Genomic DNA, 22,058 nt, shown 5'->3' on the forward strand with positions numbered 1-22,058 from the left:
GGCCCATAAGCCTGGCTCCCCAGCAAAGGTGGAGGGTACCCAGCAAACAGGAACAGCTGGGGTGGCACAGAGGTGCCCAAATTCCATGAATGGCAGAAATATCTCTCTGCTACCCAGGCACCTCACAGCCCTGCACACATCCCAGGGACATCCTGCTCGCCCCCATGTCCCTTCTCATGTGTACCTGGCCTGCTTGAGGTGCCCCTCTGCTCCTGATTGCTGATTCTGTGTGGGATGGGGGGGGGGGGTTCAGCCTGGCCTGGGGAACCAGCCTGTCCTGGGGCATGGCCTCCCTGTGCCCCATCAGAGGAGCCGTCCCAGGAGCTGAGAGCCGGGAGAGCTGCCCCAGGCCACCGGCAGGGCGACAAAGCCCAGCTTGCTGTAGAAGCTCAGCTGCTGCCTGTCGGTGTCACTGACCTGGCAGAACACTCCCCGTGAGCCTGGAAGGGAGGAGAGAGGTCAGGGCACTGTGACCCCAGTGCTGGGACTGGTGGACCCCCTCCATAAAGGGTCTGGGTCCCTCCCCTGCCCCTTTGTCATGGAGTGCCCCTGTGATGCCCTGAAACACAGGTCCACTTGTCCCCCCAAAAGGGAGGGGACAGTGCCCAGGAGCGCTGTCAGACTGCACCAGAGAGGGGACAGCTCCCAGCTCTGGTGGCTGAGGGAGCAGTTGGGATGGGGTTGTGCTGGATGAAGGGCCAGCACTCGGAGGTCATGCTCACCATTGGCCCTGAGTGCACTCAGCAGGCAGAGGGCCAGGCTGCGACTGGCCCCCACATCCAGCACTCGGGGGGCCGTGCCCAGCTGTACCAGCGAGGGGAAGCGCCTCAGCACAGGCTGGGGCACTGCCAGAGGCTCTGAGTGGAAGAAGAGCACTGCCTCCTCCAGGGCATCCTGTGGGAGACAAGCACAAGTGAGGGAACCACCTCCACCTCTCCCATGCCCGCTCTCCTCTGCTCCAGGTGTCCCCTCACCTGTCCCAGAGCTGAGCCCCCTGTGCCCAGGTCGGGGGGGTATTTGTGCCTTATGGCTGGCAGCCAGCTGCTGTCTCGCTGCTGCAGGAAGCCTTCGGCATGGAGTGCTCCGGCTGCGTAGCCACACGGGCCACCCTCATCCTCCAGCACAAAGGTGTACTCGGGGCTCAGGCTGAGGAAGCTGCCCAGGAGCCTGCCAGGTAAAGTGGGAGCATGGCTGAGCTGAGCCTGGAGCTTCTGGGAAACCTCAGAGCAGCCTCCTCCTTCACGCCCCAGCTGGACAACACCCACTGACCACCCCTTGAGACCCCCAAGAGAAACCCTCAGACAAGGGGAGCCATTGCAGCCTCCAGCACCCAGGTTGGACATCCACAGTGGTGGCTGCCATAACCCTGCTGGACATCAGCATGGGGATGTCCCTCCCTGTCCCTCCCAGTGAGGCCACTGCCAGCCACGGGGCAATGCTAGTCCCCACAGGAATGCCAAGAGAGGCCATCACCTCACTCCCCAGCCCTGCATTACATGTCCAGGCTCGGCACAGCCTGGCCAGAGGGAGCCTCAGAGGGGCCACATCTCACCTGTCACCGAGGAGATCTGGGTGGGCCACGAGGATCTCTGCCACTTTGGGATCACAGTCCAAACTCTCCCGGCACATGCGGTAAAGCTCTCCCTGGAAGACCCGGATCTGTGTCAGCCCTGGCTGTGCCTGCCATGCCACAATGCCAGCCACCACCTTCTGCTGGCCTCGGGCTCATGGCCACAGCACAGCCAGCCTTCAAACCACAAATTGCCATTCCGGTCAGGCATCCCGAGAGCAGCCGCTGCAGGGACGGCCCCAGGCAGGAGCACACTGAGAGCAGCCAGAACGGCACCAAAAACAACACTGAAACCCAGGTCTGCAGAGAGCCTGAGCACAGCAGGACATCCCCCAATGTCCTGTCTTGGTCACAGTTGATTTTGCTGCTGCAAACATTCGGATAAAAGCCTTGCTCCTGAAAGGGGAGGCTGCCCTGATCACCCAACAACAGGGGCAGGACCGTGCCCTGCTGTGCCTGTTCCTGACATGGGCTGATGGGCTCAGCTGGCTTTTCCTCTCAGAGCTTCACAAACATTGTTGTTGTCAAGGTTCAGCCTGAGAGGAGCTGCACTCGTGTCTCCGGTGGCTGGATTTGTGGTGTTAGCCTTTCCTCGAGCTGGAGAGGAGCAGGGTGAGGGAGAGGGGTGCTTGCTGCAGGTACACAGGGAACCTGGGGCCCTACTGGATTTGGCAGCACTTTAACATTTTGTGCTTCTGTATCCAGATTCTCCTTTTCCCTCCCTGTCCCATCGAGCTGCTGGGATGTCAGAGCAGGGGGCTGGCACTAAGCAGGTCATAGCTGACAGAAACTGCTGCTCTCTAGCAGGGAATCACCCCATAAACCAGATGAATGTTTGAAGAAGGGATTTGGAGATGGGTCCCCACAGGCTCTGGCAGGAGGTTGTCCTCCAGACTTGTCCTGTTCTGGATTTTTCCTGACATCTGCTCACAGCCAGTGCTGAAGATCAGCACTGGGGCTGCTCTGAAGATCATCCACAACCTGGCAACTCTGCCCTGATGTAGGTTTATCCATGGCTGAAGGGGCTCCCTCTCCTGCTCTGCTCAGGGTCCTGTCACAGACTTGCTGAGGCCACAGCAGGTTCTCCAGGCCAGGGTCTGGCACACTGCTGACCACAGCCCCAAGAGCTGCCCCAGGCCAGCTGGCTCTGAGCTGGACCCAAGGAATCTCTGCCACCTGTGTCACCCCAAACTGGGAGCTCAGCCTGGGGTCATCAGCAGATGACCCTGTTACTAATCATTTTATGGGCAGCACAAACCATGCAAAGGCTCTGGCAGGACACCCCTCCACGCCAGGGCTCCCACCTTGTCCAGGGGCAGCAGTGGGCGCAGCAGGTACAGCTGGCTGGACGGGAACAGAGGTGGTGGATGGTAGAAGAGGTCACAGCTGTTCCCCACGGGCAGCAGTGCCTGGAAGAGATACAGCCCATCAGTTCATCCTGGCTCCAAACCTTGTCTTGGAGGCAGCAGGAGAATGGCTTTGAGACTCCTGAAGCCCCAGGAAGTGGAGCTGAGGTTCAGAGGCCCAGGGCAGCTCTGCCTTCCCAAGTTTGCAGCAGCTCAGCAGCAGGGTTGGGATATTGGCTTCCCAAAGGCCCCCACAGGAGGGACACACTCTCACCTGCAGCTCTCCAAAGAGACCCCCACGACGTGCCCAGGGCTCGGCGTCCCTCCCCAGCAGGATTGGGGCAGTGATACTCTGGCACCCTGGAAGCAGCAGGACACAGACACACACGAGGTGAACAAAAACTGGCCAGGCAGGGGGAGATCAGCCTCTGCCATGCAGATCCCTGCTGTCACAGCTCCAAATTCCCCAGCTGTGCAGCCCAGGATGGTGAGGATGTGCCCTACATGCTGCTTCCCTAAGGAAAGGGCTCAAGGCACATGGCTCTCTCACTGAACTTGGAGACCTGCTCAGGTCATCACCTGGTAACAGTTCGTGGTTTGTAAGAGGTCACAAGGCCCCCAGAGCAACCAGGGAGCCCTGAACCAGAGGAAAACCATGCAAAGTGATGCACAGGCATTCAAAAACCAGCCCCACTTGTCACCCGGGGTGTTACTGCTTCCAGAACCCTTTTTCCACACAGGCTAAGGGGTCTTTGGGATAAAAGGGCTGAAGAACAATATCCTAGAAATGGCTATGAGATATGGTGAAGATCTGCTCCCTCCCTGGCAGCAGTGCCTCATCCTGCCCCAGTGTGTCATTCCCAGGGCCATTCCTGCTCCATTTAGCAGTTCAGAGTGTGGGGAAGGGCAGCCTGACGGCGACTGCTGGCTGCTGCTGTGGGGCTGGAGGTGATGAGGAACAGCAGCCAGACCCCCCACCCAGGTGGGTGAGCCAGGGCAATGCCTGTACTTACAGCCAAAGCAGTTCCCCCAGGTGCCCTTGGGATCAGGCTCGCAGAGGAGGTGACCATCTGCAAAGGAGGCGAGGTGGTGAGCAGAGGACACGGGGCAGCACCAGAAAAGCTGTCAGAGGGAGGTGAGCTCCCAGGAGGGACCCTGGCACCACCATCTGCACACTGAAACCCCAGATCTTGGGGATGGATCCCAGACACCTTCCCCTTCTTTGTGGGGAAGCAGCGGATCCCCAAAGAGCATCAGGAGGGGGGCTGGGTTTGGATAGGTGTGATGGGGGCTGGCAGGGCTGGCAGGGGCTGGCAGGGCTGGCATCAGCCACGTACCCAGCCAGAGGACGAAGGCACTGGCGGCCAGCAGCAGGTTCCGGATGTCCCAGAGATAGGGGTGCAGGTCGTAGAGCAGCGCCCGGCCCGCGGTGCTGACCAGGCGGCTGTGCAGGCGGCACGTCCGCTCGCAGAGCAGCTGGAAGGACTGAGCCCGGCCTCGCCACCGCGTGCCCTGGGGACAACAGCGCATGTGTCAGCAACCTGGGGGACACCCGACACATGGCAACCACCTCACCTTCCTGCAGCAGCATCAGGAGCAATCTTACCCCGCAGGCATCGGGCGCCGTGGCTGGGACTCCCACGCTGAGGCTGTTTGCCCGCAGCCACCGAAAGTGCTCCAGGAGCTCCTGAGCCAGAGCCCCGTGGTGGTAGGGCAGGTAGAAGAGCTCCACCAGCATCCTCACCTCCTCCAGGGTCAGTGGTGCTGCAGGGCTGGACACGGCCTCCTGTGGGGTCAGCGGTGCTGTGGGGATGGATCTGGCCTCCTTTGGGGTCATCAGTGTCACAGGGCCAGACTCAGCCTCTTCTGGAGCCGTGAGGCTGGTCCTGGCCTCCTCTGGGGTCACCTGTGATGTGGGGCTGGTCCTGGCTTCCTTGGGGCTCATGGGACCAGACTCAGCCTTCTCTGGGGTCACCTGTGATGTGGGGCTGCTCCTGGGCTCCTCTGGGGTTACCTGTGATGTGGGGCTGGTCCTGGCTTCCTTGGGGCTCATGGGACCAGACTCAGCCTCCTCTGGGGTCACTGGTGCCATGGGGCTGGTCCTGGCTTCCTCTGGGGTCACCTGTGCTGTGGGGCTGGTTGTGGCCTCTTTGGGGGTCAGTGGTGCCATGGGGCCAGACCCAACCTCCTCTGGGGCCACTGGTGCTGTGGGGCTGGTCCTGGCTTCCTCTGGGGTCACCTGTGCTGTGGGGCTGGTCCTGGCCTCCTCTGAGGTCACTGGTGCCATGGGACCAGGGCTAGCACCAGCTTCATCTGTCAGTGGGGTTGGGGCACCAGGGCTGGCACCAGCCTCAGGTCCTGGGGGTGTCTGGGGCACATCAGAGCTGATGGCCTCAGGCTGGGTGCTGCTGGGAGACTGGATGGGGCTGCCATCCCCTGTCCTGGCATCACTGGTGGCCAAGGAAATGTTCTGACTGGTGTTGGCCCCATTGCTGGAGCTCGTGGTGGGGCTGGGGAGGGTCTTGGTGGCCACTGGGATTCCTGCAGACTGGGCACTCCCAGCCACACTGGGCAGAGCAGGGGAGGGCTCACAGCTCTCCCTGCTCCCTGGGGTGAGCTGGTCCCCAGTTCCTGTAGGGCTCTGCTGATGGCCTGTGGGTGTCCTGTTCCCACTGTCCTTCTCAGGCTCTGAGGTCACCTCCCTGGACCCCTCCTCTGGTGCCACTCCACAGGGCTCAGGGCTGTGCTGATCTGCCCCACCAGGAGCAGAGTTGGGGGGCTGAGGATCAGGAGTGACCCCCTGTCCTCCTGCTGTGCCAGGCTGCAGCCTTGGTCCTCCCTTGAGGCTGACACTGGGGTGTCCTGGGGTCCTTCCTCCTGGCAGAAAGGAACAAGAGGGAAGCTCCTTTGGCACCTGCATGGAAACTACTGCCCATGGGGCAGGACAGTGCTGAGGACCTCCATCCCTGAGCTGGCAGGGGATGAGCTGCCAGGACCCTGGGCTCGAGTTCAGGCCCCTGGGGCTGGTGAAGCTGTGGCTTTGCAGAGGCAAACACTGCAAAACACCAAGCTCACCCCTGGCTGACCTCTCCTTCCAGAGCTGGCCCAGGCTCTGCTTCTGCCAGCCAAAGAAACCCTCCCCAGGATGTGTCCATGTGGGGCAGCTTGGCAGGATGGACACCCACACCTGCCCACCATGGCCCTGCTGGCACACCAGCCCCTGAGACCCTCCAGATGGGCAGGGCTGGGGCTCCCTCACCCCTCACCCACTGAGCTCCTGGCAGAGCTGATCCAGCACTCCAGGGACTGAGGGATGCTGCACATGCAAACCCATTTCCTACCTGGCTCCAAGGCCTGCTGGTTTATCTCGACCACCCAGTCACGCAGCGCCAGTTCCAAGGCTTCCTGGGGGCTGTAGCTTCCATCCTGAGCACCTTGGCTGTTCTCCAGGGCTGCCACCTCCTCCATTCCTGAGGAACTGCAGCTCATCAGCCTGGGCAGCCCTGGTTCCGTGCAGGAGAGCTGCAGGGCTGGGCAAGGATGGGCAGGCACAGAGCTGCCAAGGCACCAAGGGACCAGGTACCTGCATGGTCAGGGGGGGCACAGCTCCCCAGCTCGCTCTGAAACCAGGTGCCCAGAGTGTGTATGGGGATGAAGTTGGCCTGGAGCTCACAGTTGGGGTTGAGGAGCAGCCCGTGGAGCCTGGACATGAGGCCAGGAGCACGGCCCATGTAGGGGCCCAGGAAGACACGTCTGCAGTCGTAGTCGTTGGCGTAGAGGTTGTCCCAGATGACGGGGCGGCGCCTCAGGACAGCCTCCACCTCCTCCAACAGCACTGCTGAGAGCTCCTGAGACACCACCTTGGGGCCTGGGGCACCAGGGAAGGGACACACAGGGGCACAGGGTCCATCACAGACACACAGCAGGGACATGCACATGGGGATGAGGTTCCAGTCACCACACCCACACTCCCAAGTCAGGAGAGCAGAGCCCCAGCTCAAACTCCTGCCTGGCTGGGGCTGCACACCCCAAGGTGAGACACCACAGTGAGGTCACTTGCTGGTGGCTCTCCCAGGGGTTTGCAGACACTGCACGTGGCTGCACACCCAGAGCTGGTCCTGGCACTCACCTGTCCAGATGACACCAATCCCTGGGAGCAGCTCCTGGCCAATGGTCTGCAGGTAGCAGGACTGGCTGGGGCTGGGAGAGCAGAGCGAGCTGCAATATTCTGGGGAGAGAGCACAGAGCATCCCCTGAGGGCTGGGGATCAGGAGAGGAAGGGCTGCAGGGACCATGGATAAGGGCCCTGCTGCAATCTACTCCTGAAATGTCCAAAGCACCCCTGGGAGTGTGAGGAGTCCAGGGAGAGCTGTGGGGGCTGCCAGGGCACTCAGCTCTCAGCTGGGGGACAGGGGCACCCCAGTCTGAGGGGGCTCCCTGGTTTGGGCACCTGGGCTGTAGGCAGTACCTGTAGGGCAGAAGAGGAAGACAGGGGGTTGGCCCAACTCCTGGTACACCTCGTTGGCCACAGAGGCCTGAGCCTGTGCCAGGGAGGGGAAGACATCTCTGTCAGCTTGGCACATGCAGGGGTCGATGTCATCGAAGAGCAGCGCGAAGGAGCGGCACCCCATGGCAGCCACCTGTGGGCACAGACAGGGGCTGCTGGGATCCCCGGGCAGCAGAGAGCCCCACGGGGCTGGAGAGGGGCACCTGGGCAGCAGAGAGCCCCACGGGGCTGGAGAGGGGCCTCTGGGCACAGCACAGCACCTGGGCACAGCACAGCATGGGGCAGTTCCTGCCTGGGCTGTGCCAAGGGAGTAGCAGCTGCCCATGGAGCAACCCCACCACACCAGTGACTCTTTGCCCTCTCTGGGGACTCAGGGCTCTGCTCCAGCCTGTGCCAGCCCTCAGTGCTGCCCAGCAAGTTCTGGGGCTTGGTTGATCCTTCTGCTGCCCCCAGTCAGGCATGGATGGAGCCCTCAGCTCTCTGTCACCATGACAGGGACAGCACATTGGCCACTGAGCACCCCAGAGCTGTCCCTCTGTGCAGCAGCAGGAGGGGTTCACCCCCCCACACCAGCCCATGGGGTGGGCACAGGGACCACACTCGTGCCCCTTGCCTGGGAGCAGTGGGATGAAGGAATGGCCCACGGTACCTGCCTGAGTTTTTGCTGCAGCAGGAGCCGATCCCCGGCGCTGGAGAACACCATGTCCTGGCCAGCAGAGATGGCGAAAATAAACTCCACCCCCTGCTCGTGGGCAGCTTCGAGGAGAGACTTCATGCGGGCTGGGGACAGAGCACAGGGGGTCTGTGAGAGCTGGGAGGCACAGGGGGGACAAGGGAGGGAGGGGGACAAGGGAGAGACAAGGGATGGAGGGACACAAAGGATGGAGCAGGACCAAGGGATGGAATGGGATAAGGAATGGAGGGGGACAAGGGATGGAGGGAAAAAAGGGATGGAGGAAAATAAAGGATGGAGCAGCACAAGGTACAAAGAGGGACAGGAGATGGAGCGGGACAAGGACTGGAGGAAGAGTGAACCCCAGGATCCTGAAAGCAAGGAACTGAGATGATTGGGAGGGGAGAGGCTCCATTTCCACTCCCACACAGAGGACTGTTGACAAGGGTCTGTGGGCCTGGGTATACTCAAGCACATTGCCTGAGACCCTCATGGGAAGCTGGGTGGTCCCAGGTTAGGCAATTCCACATGATGGGCACAGTCTGGGAATCTTCTTGCCCTTGGCAAGGTCTGGGGGCCTCCATGCCATGGGCAGGGTCCTGGCAGGATGGAAATAGCTGGGACACAGCCCATGCTTTCCCTTCAGGGACCTGGGATGCCTGCAGCCCCCCGAGGGGCCCAGCAGAGCCGCTACCTGCCTCATGCTCTGTGTAGGGCTCTCTCCAGAGCAGCCGGTGCTTCAGTTCGTCCTTGGGCGCGTACATGTAGCAGTTCAGCCCCCGGCGTTGCAGCCTGTGCAGGGAGAGCAAGGAGTCACCCAGGCTCCACACGGGCTCTTTGCAGGGCCACATGGAGACAGAAGTCTCAGCTCCCAGTGCTGAGCTCTAAGGTTTGTGTCAGAGTCCCCTGGGAGGGCAGACACCTCCCTGTTTTGGCACTTCTCTATGGAAGCCATCTGATATATTCATTTGGTTTTATTTGTCCTCCTGAGCAGAGAATGTTTTATGTTTTCCCACGGTGAACAGAGTAGAAAGCACTTCAGCTACCTCATGATGGAAGTCCCTTATTTTGGGTTTTTTTTCAGATAAGAAAAATACCAATGGACATGTCACCCTCATGTGCCACCATGTGAACACATCCCAGTCCAGCACCAGACAAGGGCCCCGTTAGACCTTCTCATTCCTGAGGTGCTTTAAAACATCACAGATTGTTTTCCTTCTATTTTCTGAACCTGCATCTCTGGTCCCTAATTACACTTGTCACTGTCACCACGGCCCTGCCCACGGGAGGCCCTGCAGAGCCCCAATTCATTGGTGGCAGGTCCTGTCAGTGCAGCTCATCCCACTGCTGGCCCCGGCATGGGCAGCAGCTGCTTGGAGAGGAGCTGCACCAAAAACTCCCATCCCAGTGACAGATCCTGAGCACATCCTTTGGTCACAGGGGCACAGGGTGAGACACAGACACCCATGGGGACTCCCAGAGACACAGCAGGGCCACCTGCACCGGGCAGGGATGGCAGCCTCAGGACACAGCAGCCACCTGTGCTCAGGATGGAGTGACACCCTCCATCCCCGCAGGGTTCAGCCCGGCCCCAGCGAGCCCGGGCTGGCTGGAATTGTCCTTGTCCTCGCTGGTGGCAGCGGGGACGCGGCCAGGGCACACACACGGGGCTGCACCGGGATGTGCAGAGCCCCAGCACCACCTGCCGGTCTGTCCGTCCATCTGTCCATCCATCCCGCAGCACCCACCACCCCCGGCCCAGCGCGGATCCTTCCAGGGGCTGTGAGAGCGCTGGGACAGGGGGGCACTGCAGGAACATGAGGCCCCTTGGCTGCCACCGCCCCTTCAGAGAGGAACATTCAGGGTACTTGCCATTGAAAGAGAAGTTTCCTCTGATCCATTGACCACGGTCTCCCATAGAAACCTGGAAAAAGGAGGAAATAAAAGGCAAAATGCAGTTGTTTGTGAGTGCATTAAAACGGTCTCTGGACTGTTTAAAGTCCCTGGACACAGAGATGCCCTGCCAGACGTGCAGAACCCGTTCTGCTGTTGGGATCACTTCCAAGGAAAGTCCCTTCTTATTTCTGCATGTAGGAAAATCAGAGAGGTGCAGAGTTGTCTGCAAAGCCAGGGAGAAAGGATATCCAGAGGAGCACAGACCCCTTCCCCTGGGGACAGGCTGATAAATGGGTTTGGAGAGATGCAGATTTGACAGTTCCTCAAAGCAGAGATTAAGGAGAACCTGTCAGTGTCCCAGCACATACCTGGGATTTAGCAAGAGAAGAACCTCCAGCCGCTTAAATTCTCTGCAAGATCTGGCAGCTGCAATGGGAAGTCTCACAGAAAATCCATTACGCCTTGGACAGTGATGGCAATTGGCCATCAAAGCATCTTCCTGCTTTCTCCCTGCATCACGGGCAACTTCTGAGTCAATCACTGCTCCTTCCAGCAGTCAGGGCCAAGGGGAGCAGATTTTGGGAAGTGATGGCATTCCCAAGACTGGCTGGTGCACAGGGGCAGGCTGTACTAACTCCGTTAAGCTGGGAGAAAAGACCAGCTCTCTGTGTCTGGCATGAGGCCGGTGTCACCCAGGGAAGCACCTGCATTTCCCAAAGCACCTGAGTGTCCCAGAGCTCATCTGCCCTCATTCCCTTGGCTCCCTTTGGCAGGAGCCCACCCTGCAGCCCCCAGCACCAGTCCTGGGCAATGGTGAGGGGGGTTTGCACCACAGCAACACCCACTCTCCATCTGTCCTCTCCCTGCAGACAGATTTTCTACCTGCCTGAACACCTACATGGTTATTCCATACACTTTGGAATAATATACAATAGTCACCTTGCTATCCATCCCCCACTGTGCACGGGGCCAAATTTGTGGCCACTCGAGAATCCCAGCAAACATTTTGCCCAAAAGAAGCTATTTCTGTGGTAAATAATTTGCTATTTCAAGATCCCAGCGAGGTCCCCAGAGTGACAAGTGACACTTTGACGACAGCACATGTTGCTGTGAACTGACGTGGGCTGGCAAGGAGGCCACTGAGTCCTGCACACGCCCTGCCAGCAATGTTCTCCTGGAATGGATTTACCAGCATCATCCCTGTCCTCTTTCCCAGGTCAGCTCTACTATATCAATGATTCTCGTCTGACTCATGCCAGCTTTCTCCACCCCTGCATTTCCTGTTTATTTTACATTTATTTGCATGGTGCAAAATAGGCACCTCACCTTCCTCTCAGGTGAGGCAGAGGGCAGTGCCCCTCACAGGAGAAGGGCAGGGGATTTTTGTCTGGTGGGTGCCAGGCCTGGCTCAGCTCCAGAGGGAGTTGGGGATGTGGGGAGGGGGAGGCACAGAGCTCTCCCTGGCCAGCTCTGGGCACTGCTGCCCCATGCACAGGGTGGGCAGAGGGGACACACCAGGAAGCTGCCCCTGAGTCCAGAGCAGCCAAGAACACCGTGTAGAGCTCTGGAGACTGAGCAGAGGATCCCTGTGCCCCTCTGGGGGTTACTGGGGTGGCTGCAGGGAGAGCCGGGACCATCCCAGAGCTGCTGGTCCAGACCTGGCAGAGATGGGGGGCTGTGCAAGGGCCCCACTCCCACCTCCCCCCTCCCCGGTTCACTTGGGGTGGATGGGAACACCCCCTGCAAGGCTCGGGCACCGGCCCCGGGGGGACCTACCTTCCACCACGCCGCAGAGGAAGCGCGGCCGCTCCGCCATCCCCGCGCAGGAGCGGCCCTGCCGGCGCGGGGGGAACGAGGGATGCGCGGGGGGACCGAGAGATGCGCGGAGGGGCGGAGGAGTGCGCGGGGAGATGGAGGGGGAGCGGGGGTTGAAGGAGTGCGCGGAAGGACGGGGGGCGCGCAGAGGCGGAGGGTGCGCGGAGCGATGCGCGGAGGGGATGGAAGATGCGCGGGGGGGATGGAAAATGCGCGCAGGGATGAAAGATGCGAGCAGGGATGGAGGGTGTGCGGAGGGGATGGAAGATGCGCGGGGGGGATGGAAGGTGCGCGCAGGGATGAAGGGTGCGCGGGGGGGATGGAAAGTGTGCGGATGGATGGAGGGTGCGCGGGGAGGGAGGAAGTGTTTGCGGGAGGGGATGGAGGGTGCGCAGGGGGATGAAGGATGCGCAGAGGGATGGAGGGTGCGCAGGGGGATGAAGGATGCGCGGAGGGATGGATGGGATGTTTGCTGGGGGATGATGATGGATGCTCGCGGCAGGGGACGGACGGTGAGCTCCGCGCAGGGGCAGCTCCACCGCCCGTCTCTCCCCGCGGGGACGCGCTCGCCGCAGCGCAGGGGGCGGCCCCGCGGGTGGGGCCGGGGCGCGGGGCGGAGCGGGGGGGGGGGGGTCCCCGAAATCCCCTGCGGAGCCCCTGAGAGGCGATGCTTGAGGCGCAGTCTCGGAGCCCCCGGCGCTGCAGCCGCCGCCGCCCCCGGGTTCGGGGCCCCGCCTGGTCCCCACGCCAGCCCCGGTCCCCACGTCCCCAACTGCGGGGGTTCTCCCGGTGCAGCCCGAGCACAATCCTTCTCCTGCCTTTGAAGCTTCCTACAACCCCAGAGTTGTTCCCGAGGGGTCGAGTGTCGTTATCTCCTTGTGTTCCCCCCTGAGCTCGCCCCTGCCCTGGCCACACCCTCCCGCCCGGCCTGGGGGGCGATGCCTCTCCAGGTCTGTCCCCTCGGGCCGGGCCGTGTGCCTTGCAGGTGACTCACCTGCCTGTGTCAGGCTCTTTGCCTTGTGCCACCCTGCTCGGAGCCGCTCTGAGCTCCTTTAGCTCCTGGCTGTCTCTGTGCCACGGGCTGTGGTTTGCAGACACGTCATGAATTCCCTGTCCTGCAGCTGCACATCACAGAGCTCTGCCTACACACGGCCCGGGGTGTTTGACACCACCGAATCATTCTGTTCTTTTCCAGACCACTGTGTCTGTCTCTTGATGTCATTGTTTTGCCAGTCTGATCTTTTACACTCTGTTTTTTGGTATTGCTGCGGTTACATCCCACTGCTCTTTCTAGCACCTTGTTCTTATCTCAGCCTTCAGATCTTTACTTTCTGTGCCTCTAATTCTCCTCTCCGTCCTGCCCCGGGGGAGGGTAGGGCTGTGAGCAATTGGTCTGGGATGTTTCAGTGTGAACACCTAATTGGGGAGTGTCATTCCTACACCAGGACACCAGCACGATTTTGGTGCCACACAAATGTGAGGGGTGAAGCCAGGACAGTGCAGAGGGTCACCCCTGCAATTCATCCGGGCACTGCAAAGCTCCCCAGAGCTGCTCTCCCCACCTGCAGCCCTTTCATCACAACCACAGGTGGAGAAATGGGCATCAGGGCCTGGAAAACCAGGATCTGTGGCTTCTCCCTCTTCCCTTCTCAGGTTTATGTCGTGTCAGGAAACCGAGTCGTGGTGCCTGGGCCATCAAAGCCACAAGAAGCCCAAGAGTGACCAGCAGTGACCTGGCAGGGTCTCAGTGCCATCAGAGTGCCACCAGGCTGGGTCACCCACCCTGGGGTGTGCTGAGCACAGGCTGTGCTTGTCCTTGTTCCTTGCCTCACCTGCAGCTGGGAATGCTGGACTCAAGCCTGGCCCTGCAGGGGGGCAGCCTGGAGTGGCCAAGCATGGCAGGGACAGCGCTGGGAGCAGCCTGGAGTGGCCAAGCATGGCAGGGACAGCGCTGGGAGCAGCCTGGAGTGGCCTCGGTGCCCGGGGACAGCGCTGGGAGCAGCCTGGAGTGGCCTCAGTGCCCAGGGACATGGCGTGGCTGGAGGTAGAGGATATGGATGGCATTAGCCCGTCCCCAAAGACAGTCAGAGAGTAAAGCTATGCAGGGCTGTGCACACACAGGTGTTTGCTGCGATTCTTTGCTTTCTCTGCTCTCTTTAGGAGCACCACGATTTTTCTTGGACTGTGAGCTTGAGCTAAGCGGCCTCTACTTCTCCACTTCATTTTCCCCTCCTATCAAAGACATCACTCCTTTTCCCTGTCCGGTGAGACCTCACCTCACCCCCGCTCCCCACCCACATCGCCCTCGCTTTATCCCCCGAGCAGGACGTTTTCCCGTCCCCGCCGAGAGCACACACAGCCTGTGACACGCGTGTGTGTGCGCGAATTCACACTCACGGACACGCGCACACGCGCGGTCACGCTCATGCACGCGCACAGGCGTTCACACGAATGCACGAGCACTCACGCTCATGCACGCGCACAGGCGTTCACACTCATGCACGAGCACTCACGCTCATGCACGCGCACACGCGCGAATTCACGCTCATGCACGCGCGCACAGGCGAACACGCCCCGTCCCTGCCACGCTCGTCCCCGTCCCCGCCCGCTCCCCGCCCCGCCCCGGTCCCGGTGCCCATCCCGGTGCCCGCCCCGTCCCCGCCCGGTCCCCGCCCCAGCGGCGCGGGCGGAAGCGCTCGGGGATGGAGCCGCCGGCCATGGAGGGACCGCTGCTGGTGCAGCAGAGCCACAAGTTCGGCGCCAAGGTGGGTCCGGGGGTCCTTTCCTCCCTCTTCCCTCTTCCTTCCCTCCTTTTTTCCCCCCCTGCCCTCGGGGCGGCTGCGCTCCCGGTGAGCGGCCGGCGCGGGCGGGGAGCGGCCCCGGCGCGGTGCTGACCCGTCTCCCCGCAGCGCTGGAAGCGCGGCTGGTCCGCGCTCTATCCCGCCAGCCAGCACGGCGTGGCCCGGCTCGAGGTGTTCGACAGCAAGGAGCCGTCGGCGGCCGGGCGGGCGGGCACCCGGCGCCTCGCCCGGACCGTGGTGCGGCTCAGCGACTGCACCAGCGTGGCCCCGGTGGGCGAGGGCGGCCCCCGCGCCGGCACCGCCACCTTCCGCCTGGAGACCCGCGACCGCACCTTCCTCTTCGCGGCCGAGAAGGAGCAGAGCCAGGAGTGGGTGGCGAAGCTGTGCCAGATCGCCTTCCCGGTGAGCCCCCGAGGGGCGGGCGGAGGGGACGGGACAGGGACATCACTCTGTGTGTGTGTGTGTCACCCTTTACTCAGGGAAGGACACCCTTTGGCAGCCCCAGTGGTCCCGGGTTTAAAGCGCCCTGCCCTGGCACCCCGGTGCCCTCTCGATGGCTCCTGCTGTGGTTTGTGGGGCTCCTCAGAGTGCTGTCAATAATTCGTGGTTGTGGCTCCTGATTTCACGTCGGGCTCTTGTTGCTGGGTGCAGAGCCCGTGCTGGCCCTGCAGGGGATGGCGGGAGGCCAAGTGATGGCCGAGGAGCGTTTCCTCTTGGCCCAACCACTGCTGCCTTTCCTGCCACAGCAGCGGCGGCGGAAGCGGAGCCTCGAGAGCGATGTGGTGCCTGGCTCTGGGTCTCTTCTGCTTCCAGGACCTGGAGCCCCTTTTCCCAGCCTTGGGGCTCACTCCTGGCTGCTGCTGGGGACACCCAGTCTGTGCTGGGCCCCTGGGACAGCTGTCCTGCACCCCGTCCTCTGCAGCCCCTGGAGCTGGTGGTCAGCCAGAGTGACCAGCCAAGGCTGTTTGGGCAGGGGGTGCTCTCAGAGTGTGGTGTTCCATCCCCTCTGGGACAGCAGCCCACGCCTGCCCAGCTCCACAGTGCTGCCTCTCCCTCCTGGGAGATGTTTGCAGAGCCCTGGGCTGGGCTCCAGGTGATGCCAGGCTTGGAGTGCTGGGCAGGGCTGCACAGCTGGTGATCCCAGGATCTGCTCCTGATGGATGTTTGCTATGTGTGATTTACCTTTGTCCCTCACACGTCTCCCTGCAGTCTCCTGCCAGGCCAAGCGTGTCTGCAGCCAATGCCAGGGCTGAGAGGCACTGGGGGAAATGACTCTGTGTCTCCTGGCGCAGTCAGGGTTGCAGCCTTTGCCCTGGAAGTGGCTTGTGGGGCTGAGCTGGGGACACAACACATCCTTGGAGTGGGGCAGGGTGGTGGCCAGACCAGGGAGCGCCTGCTTGGAGCAGAGCTGTGCTCATGCCATTCCTCACATGGGAGACATCATTTGTGTGCCTGAGGTCCAGAAGCAAGCTGACAGCTTAGGAGGTTGTGAGCAAAAGGCTACAGGGCCTGGCACATGTTTTTAAAAGGCCTGACCTGGAGCAGGAGGCACAAGAGCTGCACATGGCCTCTCTGCACAGAGCTGGAGATCCTCAGCTGGGATTGCTGGTCATCTGCGTGGAGAATGTGATTTTGTGTCACATTCCTGCCCAGAGGGTGTGCAGGGTCCAGCAGCTTGAGAGCTGGGGCCAGAGATCATTTGGAGTTCAGAACAGATTTTTTTTTTTCCTTTTAAAGATTGGGAAAAGTGCAGTCAAATGGAGCCTTTAGAGGCTGTGGCAGATTTGGTGGCCCTTGGCTTTCCAGTTCCAGGCTGGAGCTCTGCTGCATTGGATGCTTTATCTGAGGCGGAGCTGCTGCCAACAGCTCTTAGGACATGAGGTTTTAAGACCCAAACACAAGGGCTGGATGGCCTTTTTTTGCACCTAGTTTGGGCTTCTTGTTAAGAAGCTCGTGTGTGTGGGTTTTAAACTGAAACTGTGGCACTTGATTCTGCAAGATGTACCCTCTGCTGCAACCCCAAGGAACAGCTCCAGCTCCTGGCTGCACACTGAGCCTCCCTTGTGCCAGCTGCACAGGGCTTGGTGACCTTGTAATTTCTGAGGGGCTTTTCTGCAGAAGGATCTCTGAAAGCACCAGAGGTTTGTGTCCTTTGGGGCCCTTTGGGGCCAGTGTGTGTGTTGCATTTTCAGTTCTGCATGTGCTAAAATAGAAGTGCTCGCTTCCCCTCTGCAGGCTCGCCCTCCTCCTGGGCAAGGCAGGACACAGATCCCCGTGTTACCAGGCCATCAGTGCTTGTACCAGGGTGTGTTTGGGTTGGGGGCAGCTCTGTGGGTTGTGCTGCCCTGCTCCCTGTCAGTGCAGAGCCCAGCTGGGGACAGGGTGCTGCCAGGAGCTCAGGGAAGTCCCCCCTGTGCTGCCTGGCCCTGTTTATCTGTATTCATGTGGGCTCAAGGGGGGTCTGTCACTGGCTCTGGGGTGGGCAGAGTGCAGGACAGCCAGGCTCTGTGGGGCTGGGGAGGGCAGCAGAGCCCAGGCCATGCAAGGGGGCCTGGGAACTGATTTCGGAGGACAACTCTGAGTGTGATCTGCTCTCCTTTGCCAGGGAAATGGCCCCAGTGATGGTGTGGTGTCACAGTATGGCCGAGAGGGCAGCGAGGAGTCGCCGGCCCTGGAGATGGCTGTGAACTCCATCTACTACTCCAGAGATGAAGGTGGGATCTGCTGCTGCCCTGATGTGCGGCTGCCTTCCATGGGGCCTTGTCCTGCTGCTGCCCCATAATTGGGGCCATGCTGGGCATTGCTTGTGTGCCCCTGCCCTGCCCTGAGCAGCCCTGTCCCTGCAGTGGGGCTGTGTGTGCCCCTGCCCTGTCCCTGCCGTGGGGCTGTGTGTGCCTCTGCCCTGAGCAGCCCTGTCTCCACAGTGGGGCTGTGTGTGTGCCCCTGCCCTAAACAGCCCTGTCCCCACAGTGGGGCTTGTGTATGCCTTTGCCCTGTCCCCGCAGTGGGGCCCTGTGTCCCCCTGCCCTGAGCAGCCCTGTCCCTGCAGTGAGGCCCTGTGTCCCCCTGCCCTGAGCAGCCCTGTCCCCACAGTGAACGCCTTCTGGGTGACGGTGCAGCGGACCGAGGCAGCGGAGCGGTGTGAGCTGCGTGGCACCTACGTGCTCAAGGCTGAGCGGGACAGCCTCGTCCTGAAGGACCCACGGACAGACAGGATCCTCTACGTCTGGCCCTACCGGCTGCTCCGGAGATACGGCCGGGACAAGGTGGGGACAATCTGTCACTTTGACTGTCCTCAGTTATGGTGTCACCATGCTGGAGTGTGGGCTGGCAGGACACTCATCCCCTCTGTGGTTGTCCCACTGTCACTGAGGCCACTGCCTCTGCTGCTCTCCCTCTCCATCCCAGCACTTCCCAGCTTGTGCCATGAGCAGGGACATCCCTCAGTGCTGCACACAAGTTTTCCCCAGGCTCTAGGAACGTTGGCTCTTGGCAGTCCTGTCTCTGCTCTGGGTTCAGTCCCTCCCTCCTGAGGATGGTGGCCAGAGCAGAGAGGCTTTGAGACACCAGTTCCTCTGGATTTGCTCATTCTGTGGGGTGAACTGCCCCTATTCTCACTGACCTTTGAAGGTCTGCGCTGCTCCAGAGCCCTCCTGCAGTGAGTCCCCAGTCTGCCTTGCTGCTACCCTGAGTGCAGGAGGTCTGGGCTCTGCTGGACAGGAAGGAAGTGGTGGCCCTGAGGCTGTTTAGTGGTGGCCCTGGGGCTGTTTGTAGCAGTGACCATGTTGGCCACACTCTGCTTTTGGTGCTTTCTGCTGCACATTCCCAGTACAGAGGTGGAAACCGAGCTGCCCTTGTGGAGATGTCCAGCTCATCTGCAGAGTTCATGCTGGGGGCAGGAGGAGAGTTGCAGGGTGTGGGGAGCTGCACCCACAGTGACCTGAGCAGAGAGGGGCTGACTGTGCTTCTGTTCAGCAGCACTGGCCCACAAAAATAAGTTTGTCCACAGAGATGTTTGTGGCAACTGCAAGGGGCTGCTGCTGCCTGTGAGAGAGTCAGAAAATCACCGTGGTTAAGGGAATGAGGCTCAGGAAGGGTGTGGGTGTCAGCTGGTGGGAACCTGCTCACCAGACTATGTTTAGGCCAGAGGAAGCACAGCCCTGGTGCAAGACTTCTCTTTAGAGGACCTTTTACCATGAACAGATTAATGCTGGTAGGTCAGTGCTTTGCTTACTCTTGGTAACTGAGCTGCTGCTGCTGAGCTTTCTCCTGTGGAAAGCCATGTTCTTCCTCTTGTATCTCTTGCTTCCAGATCGCTCCCTTCTTACCTAGGGTTCCATACTGGTTTCCCCTGCTGAACTGGCACTCAGCTTCTCACTCCTACTCAGTATTATTTCCTAGACTGTCTGGTGCCAGTGGTTGAAACTGCTGGAATTGCTCACAGAAGCCAGCAGGGCTCCAGCAGGAGCTGCAGCTCTCTGGGGCACTCACAGTGGTGTCCCCTCAGGCATGCTGCAGTTCTGCAGTTTGTAATGTGGCCTTTCCCTGCCCAGCTGCTGGGCACAGGATGGCCCTTGCTTTGGGAGTGGAAGGAGCAGGATTTCAGGGCAGTCTCTCCTGCAGGATGTGCAGGATCAGCACTGCAGCCACTTTGGTGAGAAGCACAGCCTGCACAATATGTGGGTGCTGAGCAGGATGTGACCCTTCTGCTTCCCCTGCAGGTGATGTTCTCTTTCGAGGCTGGCAGGCGCTGTGACTCAGGACCTGGAAACTTCACCTTTGAGACCAAGCAGGGCAACGAGATCTTCCGCCTGGTGGAAGCCTCCATCCAGGAGCAGAAGGCGCAGGTGGAGGAGAACCGGCAGAGCTGCGACTCGCTGGAAGCCGACAGCCCCAGCGTGGTGCAGATCCGCCAGGCCCTGGCTGACAGCCTGAACCTGGAGCTGCCCGCTGAGGGGGACGACGCCCCGGCACCCAAAGCAGGGCTGGCACCCAGGGCTGGTGCAGCAGAAGAGAGAGACGCCGCGTCTCTGCTGAAGAGCCGGACTCTGCCAGAGCTGCCCGTGCCACCGCCCAAGCCCACGGTGTCCAGCACCCCACCACGCTCCCCTCTGCCCAAGGTGCTCCGTGCTATGCTGCCAGCTGAGGACCTATCCAGCGTGTACTCAGAGCCCCTGGACTCGGTGAAGGGCCTGCAGCCATGGCCGGACCCGCTGTACTCGGACCCTGTTGACAGCAAGGCCATGAGCGTGGCCAAGGCGTCCAGCGGGGCTGTGGAGGAGCCGAAGCCGCGGCTGCCGGTGCTGCCGTACCCGGGGCCGTACGAGCAGGGCAGGGCCGAGGGGCAGGGCAGGGCTGAGGGGCAGGGTCGCAGCCAGGCTCCTCCTGGGCACAAGGAGCACATCTATGACGAGCCCGAGGGCCGCGCTGGCCGCTCGCTGCGCTCCCTCACCTGCATCTACGACGAGGCGCGGCCCACGAGCGAGGCCTGGCGCACGCAGGGCCACGACGGCGGCGGTGGCTACGAGTACCCCTACAACCCCTGCACTGACGATTACTCGGTACCTGCCTTCCCTGCCAAGGCCAAGAGCCCCAAGCCAGTGCCAGCCCCCAAGCCCCAAGCTGCCTTCATCCCCAAAGGGGTGGAAAGGGTGGAGGACGCTGGCAGGAGATGGGGCGGCGCTGCCCCTGAGAAGGTGCTTGTCAAACCTGGCCTCAACAGCAGCAACAACAACAACGTGGAGGTGCTGTACAGCCAGGTGGTGAAGCCCCAGCAGCTGCAGAAGAAGGAGCAGAGTGTGGATGAGTACAGCTTGTCGCCTCTCTATGAGGACTTAGGGGAGATTTAAACTGCTCTGTTATCTCAGGAGGGACTGGGCACCCCAGTGCCCAGCTGGGCTCCTCCTCCCCGGGGTGACTTGGGGCTGTTTGGGCTCAGGCAGAGCCCCTTTTGCTCACCAGTGCTGAAGGGCTGTGTTTCCCTGGAGGGAAACTGCAAGAGAGCAAGAGAGCTGTGGCTGGTGCAAGCCCCAGTGTGTTTCTCCAGCTCTGGAGCTGGCTCCACTGTGCCTTCCGATCTGCAGGAGGGCTGGTATTTTCCTGTACCTGCTGCTCTGGCTCTGCTCTGGCTTCCTGTCTGACCAGGCTGCAGGGCTCTGGTGCCTGTTGTGCGTGGAAAGCTGCTTGCCATCAGTCTCCAGAAGTATTTTTATACAAAGTTATTTTAATATTAAAGTCTGTTTGTCTCAGAACGACACGTTTGCCTGTGGCATGGATGGGGAGGTGCAGGTGCATGTTTGTGTCTGTGCCAGAGCTACTGAGCTAAGCAGGAGCCTCAAAGAAAAATGCCTGCCAGGTTGAGCTGTGGCTGGATGCCCTGGTGCCAGGGGATTAAGGGAAATGAGAGTCAGGCTGAGATATGTGATGGCCTCCAGGCATAAGGCTGAGCAGGGACAGGCGCCAGCTCTGCTGCAGCTCAGTGGCTGTTGATGAATCACAGGATCACTCCTTCTACAGCTTGATCCCACTGCTGTTCCCAGCTGCTTTGGAAGGCCTGGAAAGGCCCAGTCTGGGTGCCATAGATTTTAATGGCAAAATCTGTGATCCTTGTTGTGTGGTTTGGGTGACTGCTCTGTGGCCAGCCTTGGGCAGAAACCTTCCCAGGAAAAGAACAGGTTGTCTTTTCTGTGTGTGGGACCACACCAGGCATGCTGGCAGTTACTGTCCCCACGTCTGGGTGACTTCTGCAGCTTTAGCAGCCTGTTGGTACCAACAGGACAGGCAGGTCACAGGCAGCACTGTGCTGTGCCTGTGCAGGGGGCTGAGCACAACTTCTGCAGCTCCAGCTCAGCCAAACTACTGGGGAAGTCTGGAGGTTCCCAGGCTGGTGACATGGTGACAAGGTGATGAGCTCTGGTCATTTATCTGATGCCCAGGTTGCAGGGGGAAGCCTTGGTCCTGTAAAAATACAGCTCAGCTGTGGCCAGGACCAATTTGTGGCTGTTCCCCTCTGATGGGTCCTCTTATTCACTGGGGTTTTGCTGCAGGAAAAGGGGAAAAATCTACTGGGTTTTGGGAAATCTGAGGGAGGCTGAGATGGTTCCAAAAGCTTTGTTGCCTCCCTGCTGTCCTCTCCCTGAACCTGATTTTGTCACTTTTATCTTGTTGACTGGTTTGCAGGCTCCACGCTGGGCAATTTGTTCATTCCTGCCCTTGGCTCCTTCCTGCACCCAAGGATCCCTCTAGGGGTGTCTGCCCTGTCTTCTACAATCCCTTGCCCTTGATGTCTTGCCCCAGCAGCTGCCTGGTGAGATTCCAGAGCATGGGAAGAGCCAGCCCATGCCTTTGGGCCTGTCAGAGCTGGGATCCCAGGGAGAAGGGATGGCTCTGACGGGATTGTGGTGGTTGCCTCATGCCCTTGCTCACCTGCAGCTGTTTCCCAGGAAGCCCA

General features: G+C 60.7%; 2 protein-coding genes across 2 annotated transcripts; one reads left to right on the forward strand and one right to left on the reverse strand.

Annotated features, from left to right (window-relative positions):
* Nucleotides 1-36: 36 nt before the first annotated feature.
* Nucleotides 37-11,808, reverse strand: LOC310909990 (protein O-GlcNAcase-like; the record flags this gene model as incomplete). Its single annotated transcript, XM_083862380.1, has 17 exons — nt 37-440; nt 723-894; nt 975-1,167; nt 1,553-1,644; nt 2,875-2,979; nt 3,191-3,276; nt 3,930-3,986; nt 4,254-4,428; nt 4,523-5,793; nt 6,258-6,386; nt 6,500-6,784; nt 7,046-7,144; nt 7,385-7,556; nt 8,073-8,203; nt 8,791-8,888; nt 9,969-10,020; nt 11,769-11,808. The coding sequence occupies 17 exons, from the start codon at nt 11,806-11,808 to the stop codon at nt 304-306; spliced, it is 3,294 nt and encodes a 1,097-aa protein (XP_083718506.1). The 3' UTR covers nt 37-303.
* A 2,698-nt stretch (nt 11,809-14,506) lies between these two features.
* On the forward strand, nt 14,507-20,837 carry DOK1 (docking protein 1). The gene is made up of 5 exons (XM_083862495.1): nt 14,507-14,572; nt 14,717-15,010; nt 17,214-17,322; nt 17,702-17,874; nt 19,330-20,837. Exons 1-5 carry the CDS (start codon nt 14,510-14,512, stop codon nt 20,455-20,457), a joined length of 1,767 nt encoding a protein of 588 aa, XP_083718621.1. The 5' UTR covers nt 14,507-14,509; the 3' UTR covers nt 20,458-20,837.
* Nucleotides 20,838-22,058: the final 1,221 nt, after the last annotated feature.

Source organism: Zosterops lateralis (assembly GCF_965231275.1).
Source record: "Zosterops lateralis genome assembly, chromosome: 5".
In the NCBI taxonomy this organism is placed as follows: domain Eukaryota; kingdom Metazoa; phylum Chordata; class Aves; order Passeriformes; family Zosteropidae; genus Zosterops; species Zosterops lateralis.

Bases quoted from the DNA above. Each gene is read 5' to 3' on its own strand.
- DOK1 (XM_083862495.1), top strand. From the start codon at position 14,510: ATGGAGCCGCCGGCCATGGAGGGACCGCTGCTGGTGCAGCAGAGCCAC. The intron at 15,011-17,213 runs GTGAGCCCCCGA...CTCCTTTGCCAG, and splicing joins TGTGCCAGATCGCCTTCCCG to GGAAATGGCCCCAGTGATGG. The intron at 17,323-17,701 runs GTGGGATCTGCT...CTGTCCCCACAG, and splicing joins CTACTACTCCAGAGATGAAG to TGAACGCCTTCTGGGTGACG.